Source organism: Phyllostomus discolor, chromosome 2 (assembly GCF_004126475.2).
Source record: "Phyllostomus discolor isolate MPI-MPIP mPhyDis1 chromosome 2, mPhyDis1.pri.v3, whole genome shotgun sequence".
In the NCBI taxonomy this organism is placed as follows: domain Eukaryota; kingdom Metazoa; phylum Chordata; class Mammalia; order Chiroptera; family Phyllostomidae; genus Phyllostomus; species Phyllostomus discolor.
Window position 1 is genome coordinate 43,882,373 of NC_040904.2, and position 12,231 is coordinate 43,894,603.

General features: G+C 35.7%; 1 protein-coding gene across 5 annotated transcripts in view; it reads left to right on the top strand.

The window, feature by feature from the left end:
* Positions 1 to 12,231, top strand: part of YEATS2 (YEATS domain containing 2) — an 86,430-nt gene that overhangs the window by 11,157 nt on the left and 63,042 nt on the right. For all 5 annotated transcript variants that reach the window (XM_036017753.1, XM_028504552.2, XM_028504553.2 and 2 more), the window contains exons 3-6: positions 1,296 to 1,393; positions 1,821 to 1,913; positions 5,267 to 5,512; positions 6,993 to 7,108. In XM_036017753.1, the coding sequence (XP_035873646.1) occupies positions 1,296 to 1,393; positions 1,821 to 1,913; positions 5,267 to 5,512; positions 6,993 to 7,108 (553 nt within the window). The remainder of the gene's footprint in view (positions 1 to 1,295; positions 1,394 to 1,820; positions 1,914 to 5,266; positions 5,513 to 6,992; positions 7,109 to 12,231) is intronic.

Here is a 12,231-nt window from a genome sequence, read left to right on the forward strand (position 1 = left end):
TTTCACACAAGAAAATTGCAAGAAGTACCTGTATATTTTTCATCAAACTTACCAGTTGTTTACATTTCGCCTCATTTGGTTTATCATTCTTCCTCACCTCCAAGTGCCAGTGTGCACACACACAGATGTGTGTGTGTGTGTGTATATATGTACACACAGGTACATACGAACGGCATGCTTTCTAAATCATGGAGAAATAAATTGGACACATGTAAACACTTCTGTGTATTCCTAAGAATATTCTCATACATAACCACAGTCCAGTTATCAAAAGCAGGAAACTGTTAACATTTATCCATTACATTATCTAATATGTGGTCCATTTTCTTTTTTTTTTCTTTTTTTTTTTTAATCATTGTTCAAATACAGTTTTCTCCTTTTTACTCCCAATCCACATTTTCAAGTTTTACCAGTTATCCTAGTATTGAATTTTATAACTGTTTCTCCATCTCTAGGATCCAGTCCAGGATCACACAGTGCATTTAGTTGTCAATATCTCTTTTAATCTCCTCAACCTTTCTTTGACTTTATATTTAAATAGTAGTGTTGGGCCATGGCTGGTGTGGCTCAGTGGATTAAACACTGGATTGTGAAACAAAGGGTTGCCTGTTGGATCCCCAGTCAGGGCACATGCCTGGGTTGCAGGCCGGGTCCCCAGTAGGGGACATGTGAAGGGCAGCCACACATTGATGTTTCTCTCCCTCTCTCTAAAAATAAGTAAATAAAATATTTTAAAAAATAGTAGTGTTGGAATTATATAGGCCAGTTATTTTGTAGAATGTCCTTCAGGTCTGTTTGCTGTCCCTGTGATTTGATTCAGCTTCCTTGGCAGAGATGACACAGAGTGATGTAGTTAAAAGACATGAGGTCGGCCCTGGCTGGTATGAATCAGTGCATTGAGCACCAGCCTGTGAACTGTAAGGCCTCTGGTTTGATTCCAGTCGGGGCACATGCCTGGGTTGCGGGGCTAGGTCCCTAGTAGGGGGTGTGCGAGAGGCAACCTATCACTGTTTCTCTCACAGATCGATGTTTTTCTCCTTCTCTTTATCCATCTCTTCCCCTTTCTCTGAAAATAAATAAAATCTTAAACAAAAAACACTTAAAAAAGAAACAACACACGAGGTCAGTTTGCCCCAATATTAGTGATGTTGACTTTCCATCATTGGCTAAGGTGATGGCCTCTAGGTTTCTCTACTTTAGAGTAACTGTATCCTGGGTTTCGTTTGTGCTTGCTGACTTAAATCAAGACAACCACTGATAATTAGACCTTGGATTATTTTGTGTTCCTTGTGTAGCTCGAGATGCTGCTGTACAGAAGATTGAGACTATCATCAAGGAACAGTTTGCACTTGAAATGAAGAATAAGGAACATGAAATTGCAGTCATTGACCAGGTATAATGATGATAAATTAAAAAAAAAAACATTGAAAAAAATCTGTACAGGATGACTTGACTTTGGTGTTTTTTTTTTAAATAAATTGCAGGAAAAGATAAATTTTAAAAATTACCTCAACTTTTACCCCCAAAAGATAATCCCTCTTTGCTCTTGTGCTCAAATCTTTGTGGACATTTCAGTGACTGTGCACATGTACATATAAATAGAAATATTAGCGTGTCTGTATAATTCTTGCAAAAGCATTGGGTTCTGTCATTCTTTCAGATCTTTTGCCAATCTGATAGGTGGAAAATGGTCGTTTTTATTTGTCTTTGATTATTAGCAAGGTTGAGCTTTTTTTGGTGGTTTGCATTTCTTATGAATTACTTGTATATTTGTCTTATCATTTCCATTTTTTAAAGTAATGAGAAACATTTGTTTTTAGCGACTGATTGAGGCAAGAAGGATGATGGATAAACTTCGTGCCTGTATTGTAGCGAACTACTATGCTTCTGCAGGACTTCTAAAAGTTTCTGAGGTAAGTTTTCCTCATATGCAGTCATTTCTGGCCATTCATATTTGTTGAATGAAGGAGAAATTATGTTGATGTGGAATTCTTGCCTTTGAAACGTTTCTTTTTTTAAGAATCTTTTAAAAAATGTTATTGATTCATTTTGAGAGAGAGAGAAACATCAATTTGTTATTCCACTTGTTTATGCATTCATTGGTGGTTTGGTGTATGTGCCCTGACCATGGATCAAACCTGCAACCTTGGCATATCAGGACAATGCTCAGACCAACTGAGCTACCCAGCCAGGGCTTGAAATGTTTTTTATATTGACCTTCAGAATTCAAGAAGTGTAGCTAGCTTTCCTGGGAATGTACTACTGTGCTCAACCGTAATTCTTTTTTTTTTCCTAATCCTCACCTGAGGACATTTTTTCATTGCTTTTTATAGAGAGAAGGAAACATAGAGGTGAGAGAAAAACATCGACTGGTTGCCTCTCGTACAAGCCTGGACAGGGATCGGTCACACCCGGACCAGGGATCAAACCCTGCCACTTAGGCATGTGCCCTGACCAAGAATTGAACCTGCAACCTTCAGTTACGGGACAATGCTCCAACCAACTGAGCCACATGAAACAGGGCAACCATAATTCTTTAATTCTCATACCTCTCTATATTGTCAATAACCCTAATTCATATTTTTCTTTTCTACTTAATCCCACTTCTGCTAATATTTAGCTGTGTTGTTAGGCTTTGCACATACAAAAATAACTTGCCTTTTTCCTCTTCACTTGATTGTGGTTGGCTTTGGAGTAAGTTATAAACTGATTAATTTTCATTTGACCTTTTACTACTAATGAGTGGTCATTTTTTTGCTTCAGATTTGCCCTGTTCAAAGAGCTGACTTTCCCCCCTACTTTTTATGAAAAATTTCAAATACACTGAAACAGTTAAATAAGCACCTGTTAATGTATTACTTAGATTCAGCAGTTTTAACATTTTGCCATATTTTCTTTATCTGTTTTATTTTTCTCTAAAACAGTTGAAAGTAAGTTCTAGGCATCATGACACTTTATCCCTAATATTTAAATATGTGTTTCCTAAAGGCCATTTGTGTAAGTAGTCACATTACCTGAGAGAATGATTCACTAATATTATGTGTTAACCAGTCCAGATCTTCCCAGTTGTCCCCAAAATATCTTTCAAAGTTGGTTGGTTTTTTTTTTTGAACAAGGATCTAATTAAGGTTCCTGGCTACATTTGACTCTTTTGTTTCTCTAGTTTCATTTTACCGAGACTGATTCTTCCATCTTTTTCCCCCCAGGATACTGACTGAATTGAAGAGACCAGGCCATTTTTCTTGTAGACTGTCCCACACTTTGAGTTTACATTTTTCCCTTGGGTTATTCCTTCATTCCCTTTATTTTTCTGTAAACTGGAAGTCAAGTCTAAAGATTTGATTATATTAAGGTTCTTTTTGTCGATAATAATTCATAGGTGACACTATGTATTTCACATCAGGAGACATAATAGTCAGGTTCTTAGTGGTAATAAGAATAATCATTTGGTTACTGTGATCACCACTAGAAGGCACCAGTTATTAGATGGGGGTAGGCTTAGACAGAAGCAGAGCAGATTGTTTGACATTTTGATAATTTTAATATAACCTTGTTTTTTTAAAAATGTCTTTTTCCAGTTAGAAGTAGGTAATTTTTCTTTTGGACAGTACCGGCTCTGTGAGAGTGGGGGGAGGTACGAAGGCATGCTGCTTTGCTCCGTTCCCTGTGGCTTTGACAGATGAGAGGTACCTTTCATGTTTAGGCTTTCATGTCCCGTGGAGATTTAGGGTGCTTGGGCATTGGCCATACTCCTGATGTCATAGTCCTGATGTAGATACTCTCGAGATATCTGGAGTATTATTTTAGATGGCAGATAGTTGTTTCTTCTATTGCAGGAGTTTCCATAAAAAACATTAACATCTGAACTACGTTTCTGCAGCTACCATAACGAATTACTACAGCTTGGTTGGCTTTAAACAACAGGAATTTATTGTCGTAATTTTGGATTCTAGCAGTCCAAAATCAAGGTGTTAGCTGGGCTGTGCTCTCTCTGAGGGCTCTCTAGGGAAGACTTCTTCCTAGCCTTTTCCCAGCTTCTGGTGGTTACTGGCAATTTTCGGTGTTCTTTGGCTTGTAGCTGCATCACTTTAATTTCTGTCTTTATGTGGATGTTTTCCCTCTGTGTATCTTTTCTTACACTCTGTGTTCAAGTTTCCCTCTTGAAAGAACATTAGTCATTGGTTAGGGCCTACCCTAATCTAGATGATTTCATCTGAACCAGATCACATCAGTGAAGACCCTGTTTCCAAATAAAGTCACACTCACAGGGTTAGGGTAGACAGGAGTGTTTGGGAGACACTATTTCACCCAGAGAAGATTCTTATGTCATCTGTTATGTGACTTGCTTTTGGATTCAGCAAGATGGACAGCATGACCTGGTAGCTGCATGACAAAGGACCGTAGCTACTCTGAAGAGCTAGTTTTTCATTTAATGTTTTCTTCCTTTTTTCTTTCTTGTTTTACTATTAGCAGTTTTAAATTGTGCTATTTATGGTCTAGAAATGCACTGATTTTTATCTTGTTATATTCAGATTAGGATGTATTCAAGGACATTTAAGTATATTTTGTTATGATCTGTCATTTATTTTTAGTTTATTATAACAAAGTGAATTTATAGCTCTAAAAGATACCTTTATTATTGAAATTCAACAACTTTGTTGCTTTGACTCCGAGACACTAGTCTCAAGCTCCTTTTTTCTTTCTAAAACAGTTATTTTAATAGCACAGTTTTTAAAAGCTGGGCTTCCTAGGAGGCAGCTACAGTACCACATTATATAACAGAACACACTGTATTTTAAATGCCTGTAACGGGATACAGAAAAGCACCCTAGCCTTCAGTACTGAATTTAGGGCAAACTTTATGTCAGTATTAATCATTATAAAGGATTCTATTCTATATGCATGTATTTTTTATTTTTATATTTCTTACAGGAATATTTTATTCAGAGTTGTTTATATAAAGCCATGTGAAATTTTTTCAAGTCAAATTTTACTTTTCATATGTTACTGTGTGTTTACCTTTATTTTTCATTTACCTTCAGAGGACTTGTATCTTTAGCTTTTGGTTTTTTAGTGCCTTTGCATAATTATTTATCACTCTTGTTGGTTCAGATCACATTAAGGAGTTTGGACTTCATTTTGTGGTGGAAAGGTTTTGAAAGATTGTAAGCATGATCCTAAAATAGATAAGGGTTTTAGAAAGATCAAAATTGTGCCTACTTTTGGTGAATTTGATTGTTTGTTTCTATTGCTTTTGTTTTTGCAGGGATCAAAAACATGTGATACAATGGTTTTTAATCATCCTGCTATCAAGAAATTCTTGGAATCACCATCCAGGTCGTCATCTCCTGCCAATCAGAGATCAGAAACACCATCAGCCAATCATTCTGAAAGTGATTCTTTATCTCAGCACAATGACTTCTTATCCGACAAAGACAATAACAGCAATATGGATATAGAGGAAAGACTCTCAAACAACATGGAACAGAAGCCAAGTCGAAATACTGGAAGGGTATAGTTGGATGGAAGGGAGGGAGCCAAAGGAGAAGGGAACTAGTACTTACTGGAGTATGCATGTGTTATTTCATTTAACGTTCCTTGGAACCCTGGGAAATAAGTTAATTATGTTCCTTTTAGAGATGGGGAAACTGAGTCTCAGTGAGATTAACGTTATATTTGTCCAGGAGTAGCAGAACCTGTGTCTTTCTGGTTTTAACATTCAGGGCTGCTGTGCATGGCACAACTCCTGGTGCCATTCCCATAGATCGGAAAGAAACCTTGAGGAGCTGGCAGTGCCGTGACCTTGCCCAGAGTCTTCCACTCTGTCGTGTTTGTTCTCAAGAGCAGTGATTCTTCAGCATTTTCCTCTGTGAAACTTTATACTCTGAGATGCCTTGATAACTGGAGGAAATATGATGAATTATAAATAGAATTGAAAACTGTTCTTTGATCCTACTAATTTGTGGAGTTGCCATGTCACCCTGTTCTGAAGTTCTTGGTATAATGTTTGGCTGTAGAGATGAAACCAGTGGTTCTTCTCAGGCAGGTGTTGTGTGATGGAGCACATTTCAAGGTTGTTTTCCACATATTCAGACGTCAAGGATATGATTTACTTTTGATAAAAATAAAATTTAAAAAAGTTTCTGATTATAAATTTATGTGTTCATTGCTGAAAAGTAAAAAGAATAGGAAAATTATTCATAACAAAACCAATCCAAAATCAAAATCTTAATGCTTGGATTTATTGTCTTTTTCAGTATTATTTCTGGGAAAATACTGTATATATTTTTCTTTTTATAATTAAAAAGAATTTAGGTTGTGTTGGTCATTGGATTTAAGAATTTATCATCTTTTATGTAATACACATGCTTATGTTTATATAACAGATATTTAGTACTTCCTGTGTTTCAGGAACTTTTCTAAGAACTGTACAAAACAATCATGTGAGGTAAAAACTATTACCCTTATTTTATAGGTGAGGAAATTGAGACAGAGAAGTTAAAAAATTACCCAAGTTTTTTGCATCTAGTACATGCAAGAACCAGACTTTAAACCCTGGCAGTCTATCTCCATAATCAAACTTTAAATTAATCATTCTGTTTGTATTACTTACCACTGAAAATGTTTGGTAGTATAGACATTTGAAAAGAAAGTAAATTCCATTGAGCCCTTTCCCCATTCCCATATTCCAGATGTAACCATTGTAGTAGTTTCCTGCGTATCCCTTCACATCCTTTTGCATATACAAAGCAGATGTATATGCCTATTAAAAAAAAACACACACGTACACATGCAAATATAGTGTAAAAACTTTTTGTCTCAACTAATGCAAAAATGATAGTAAAATTGTTCTTTTATGCTATGAAGTGCCACAAAGCCACAGAATTTCGTAGTAAAATTCTGAATTATTCCATTCATATCTTGTATGATTTTGCAGTTCCTGCCTATTAAAAGCTTTCGAGATTGAAAATGAAAATTATGATTTCTTGCAGGACCCTTCTAGTGTTTCTGGCTCCCATAAAACAGAGCAGCGGAATGCTGATCTCACAGGAGATGAGACTTCACGACTTTTTGTAAAGAAAACAATAGTAGTGGGCAATGTGTCCAAGTGAGTATCCAGTTGAATTGTCTCATTTTCAGTTTTCCATTTATGTTACTAGAACTCTGGCATACTCATCATAGCATTATAGTAGATAGAAGTCTCAGGGATTCTTTTTTCCAAACTCTTAGTTGTTTTAAAAGTAAATTCAGATTCAGAGACTTGAGAGTCTGCCTTAGTTTGTCTGTTAATCTATGATATAGAATAAAACTAGGCTTGGTAAAAATTTATCAGACATTACACAAGCATTTAAGTGTGGATAGGTGTGAAGGAATTTTTTATTTCTTCTGACCTAGTTTTAACCTTAGGGGCCTTAGCTAGTTCCTAAATATGTGTATTTGGTTGCCCAAATTGAAATGTTTTAAATTTGTAGTGACAGTTGCAGAGCAGGTCTTGAAGACAATTCTTCCAAGTGAAGGACTATCTCTTTAACAGTATGATCTCAGGCTGTTTTGTGGGAACGTTAGCATGTTTGCCAAATATCTGTGAATGGGTAAAGATATAAATCTTCAAATAGTGTAACAATGTTATTTCCTCAAAAAGTCTCATTTGCCTTTTCCAGCCTCATTAGGTACACTTCCTCTGTTTTCTCTTGTCATTTTTCTCATGCAATCATTTCCTATATTCATACATTTCCCCCAGGTGAGACTGGAATCTCTTTTGTGTAGAAAGTGTGTCTTATTTGTTTTGTACCTTAAGTAGTTGATGTTCAGTAAATATTTGATTGAAGAATAAATTAATCCATTTATGGAAGTTGTAATTAGATTCAATTATTAAAATAAAGGATTTGGAATTACAATCATTATCTGGGGAAAATAAATAAATAAAATCTTTAAAAAATACATCTTCAAAAAACCTACAGCAAAGTATCATACTCAGTGGTAAACTTAGAAGTCTTCCCTTTAGAATTAGGAACAAGCCCTGGGTGGTGTGGCTCAGTGGGTTGAGCACTGGCCTGCGAACCAAGAGGTCCTCAGGTTTAATTCCCTGTCAGGGCACATTCCTGGGTTGCGGGCCAGGTCCCAGGACCCACTTGGGGATGTGAGAGAGGCAACCAAGCAATGTTAATTTCTCTCCCTCTTTTTCTCCCTCTCCCTTTCTCTCTAAAATACAAAATATTTTTTGAAAAAATAGGAAGAAGACAAATGCCTAGTGTCACTACTATTAAGCATTGCTGTTGGAGATACTTATGTGAAATTTTAAAAATTAAAAAATTATGGATTAGAAACTAAAATACAAAATGTCATTAACAGATCACGTTGTCTGTGTAGAAAAATCTAAAACAATTTTTGATAAAGTTTTAGAGTTAATGAGAGAGGTCAGCAAGATTGTTGAATATAATAACTACACAGAAGTCTATTGTTTCTGTGTGACAGCCACAAAATTGGAAAACATGATTTTTAAAAGATATTTGTTATAGCAATACAAATATAATAAAATATGTGTTGGTCTTCCATGAAGAATTATAAAAGACATGAAATAACTAAATAGAGCAATATACCATGTTCATGAATAGGAAGGCTCGGTACTATCAAATTAATATGTAGATATTCTGATTAAAGTCCCATGGCGTTCATGAAATTCACAGGCTGGTTTTATATATGGAAGAGCAAAGAGTCAAGACCGGACAAGAATATTGCTGAAGAAGAAGTAGGTTAGGCAACTTCACCCACCACATCACCAAGGATAACCATAGGCATAGACAACCCGCATAGAGAGTCATTGTCACATTTCCAACAGAATATAATAAGGGGCTTTATGAAATAAAAACAACTGCAAAAGAGAAGGCTAAAGATACTAGTTTTATTATTGACAGGACTTAAGGGAATGACTTGTTTGGGCTTCTAAAAGGCCAAACCAGTTGCAACATTCTTGGTGGCAATGAGTAGGAACCAGAAGAGTCCGAAGTTCTAACACCCTGAAACCTGCGTGAAGTCAACCCAGAGTCTAGCAGGAGTGTCCAACCGAACGCAGGCAGCATACAGCCCAGGATGGCTGTGATGCGGTCCAACACAAAATTGTAACGAGGTTTGACTTAAAACCTTTTTCTGCTCATCAGTGTTTGTTAGTGTTTGTATATTTAATGTGTGACCCAAGACAACTCTTCTTCCAGTGTGACCAGTGACACCAAAAGGTTGGACACCCCTGGTAGAGGTTCCCTAACCTAAGAATAAAATATTTATCAGTTTATTTCTATATCATGTACCCATTTGGTGGGAAAAGCGAGATAGATTTTTTAAAATTGCATAGTAATCAGAACATGAAACAGTGCTTCATAGACCAAAAAACATGGTTAAAAGAAAAGAATTAACTGCAAAGACTCATTTTGGTTAGTTGATACAGCTGTTAAATCTTGCTGCAATTCAGATTTTTTAAATTAAAGTTTTATCAGATTTACTGAGGTATAATTGACAAAAATGTTATTCAAAGTGTACATTGTGATCGTTGGGTTCCTCTCGAGTTAATTTACACACCTATCATCACCTCACATGTTGATAATTTTTTATAGTTGTATGAGAACATTTAAGTTCTATTCTCTTAGCAAATTTATAGTACCATGTTACCATCAATATTCACTGTGTGATACATTAGATCCTCTGTTAGAGCTGAAAGTTAGTACCCTCTTACCAGTGCCTCTGTATTTTCCCCGACCCTCCACCCTGGCAACCTTTTGAAGATTCCACATATATAAGTGATGCTGTGTACTATTTGTCTTTCTCTTTCTGGCTTATATCACTTAGCATGATGCTCTCAAGGTCCGTCCATGTTGTCCCAAGTACAGACTCCTTTTTTCGTGTTTCATGGCTGAATAATATTCCATTATATATATATGTATATGTACATGTGTGTACATATAATAATCACATCTTCATTCACCTGTTGATGGACACTTATTTTCTTGTCTTGGCTGTTGTTGGATGCTGCAGTGAATGTGGGTGTGCAGACATCTCTGTGGTATCCTGTTTTCATTGTCTTTGCATGTATGTATACACACAAAAATGGGGTAGTTCTCTCTTTAATTTTTGAGGAATCTCCATTCTGTTTTCCATAGTATCTGCACCAGTTTACATTCCCAGCTATGCTACACAAGATTTCCCTTTTCTCCATGTTCTTGCCAACGCTTATTATATCTTGTGTTTTTAAAATTTTATTTTTCAGTTACAGTTTACATTCAGTATTATTTTGTATTAGTCTCAGGTGACTTCTTGTATTTTTGACAGTAGTCGTTCTCACAAATGTGAGGTGATGATGCAATGCGGATTTGATTTGCATTTCCCTGATGTTTAGTGATATTGAACAGCTTCTCATGTACCTGTTAACCATTTGTATGTCTTCAGAAAAAGTATCTGTTCAGTTCCTCCATTTTTAAATCAGTTTTTTTTGTTTGTTTTCCAGGGGTTGGGGGCTATTAAATTATGTGACTCCTTTACTTATTTTGAATATTAATTCCTTATTAGGAGCGCAAGCTTTTTTCCCTATTTTGTAAGTTGCTTTTTCATTTTGTTGATGATTTCCTTCCCTGTGAAGAAGATTTTTACTTTGATGAAAGCCCCACTTGTTTACTTTTGCTTTTGTTGACTTTGCTTTTGGTGTCAAACCCCAAAAATCATTTGTCAGACATATGTCAAGGAGCTTAATCCCTATGTTTTCTTTTAGGAGTTTTTTTCTTGGTTGGTTGGTTAGTTGTAGGTCTTAAATTTAAGTCATTGATCATACTTTGAGTTGATTTTTGTATATGGTGCAGATGGGGTTTCATCCTTTTGCACATGGCTGTCCAGTTTTCCCAGCACCATTTTTGAGACCATCTTTCCCCATTGTATATATGAGCTCCTTTGTTGTATATATAAATAAACCATGTATGCATGGGTTTATGTCTGGGTTCTATTCTGTTCCATCGTCATGTGTCTGTTTTTATGCCAGCACCATTCTGTTTTACTTACTGTACCTTTGTAGTATAGTTTGAAGTCATCAGTCAGTTGGATTCCTCCAGCTTTGTCCTTTTCTCTATACAGATTTTTGGGTTATTTTTTTCTATTTCTGTGAAAAATACCCTTGGAATTCTGATAAGGCATTGCATTGAATCTAGACCTCCTCGGGTAATGTGGACATTTTAACAGTGTTCTTCTAATCCATGAACATGGAATGTCTTTCCATTTATTTGTATCTTCTGTTTCTTTCATCGGTGTATTACAGTTTTCAATGTACAGGTCTCTCATCTCCTTGGTGAAAATTTATTGCTAAGTATGTTATTGTTTTTGATGCTATTATAAATTTAATTATCTCAGTTTTTCATTTTGCTATTTTATTGTTAATGTATAGAACCACAACTGATTTTTTATGTTAATTTTATATCCTGTAACTTTACTGAATTTTTTGTAACAGTTTTGGGGGAGAGTCTTTAGGATTTTCTATATACAATATCATGTTATATGCAGATGGAGACAGTTTTACCTCTTCCTTCCTGATTTATTCCTTTTTCTTGCCTGATTACTCTGTAGGACTTCCAATACTGTGTTGAATAAAAGTGGTGAAAATGAGCATTCTTGTGTTGTTCTTGATGTTAGAGGAAAGCTTTCAGTATTTTCACCCTTGAATATGATACTAGCTGTGGGCTTGTTGAATATGACCTATGTTATGTCGAGGTGTGTTCTCTCTACACTCAGTTGACTGAGTTTTTATCATGAATAGATGTTGATTTTGTCAGATGTCTTTTTGGCATCTATTAAGATGATCATACGATTTTTATCCTTCATTTCATGAATGTGGTATATCACACTGATTGATTTATGGCTGTCAAGCTTCCTTACATCCCTGGAGTAAATTCCATTTCATCATAATGTATGATCCTTTTAATGTACTCTTGAATTTTGTTTGCTAATATTTTGCAGAGGATTTTTGGCTTTATTGGCCTGTAATTTCTTTTTTTGTGATGTCCTTGTTTGGCTTTGGTGGCCATGTAAAATGGGTTTCTAAGTGTACCCTCCTCATCTGCTTTTGGAAGGATTTGAGAAGTATTGCTGTCAATTCTTCCTTAAGTATTTGGTAGAATTTACCCTTTAAGCCATCTGGTCCTAGAATTTTCTTTGTTGGGAAGTTTTTTTGATTACTGATTAAATCTCCTAACTAGTGTT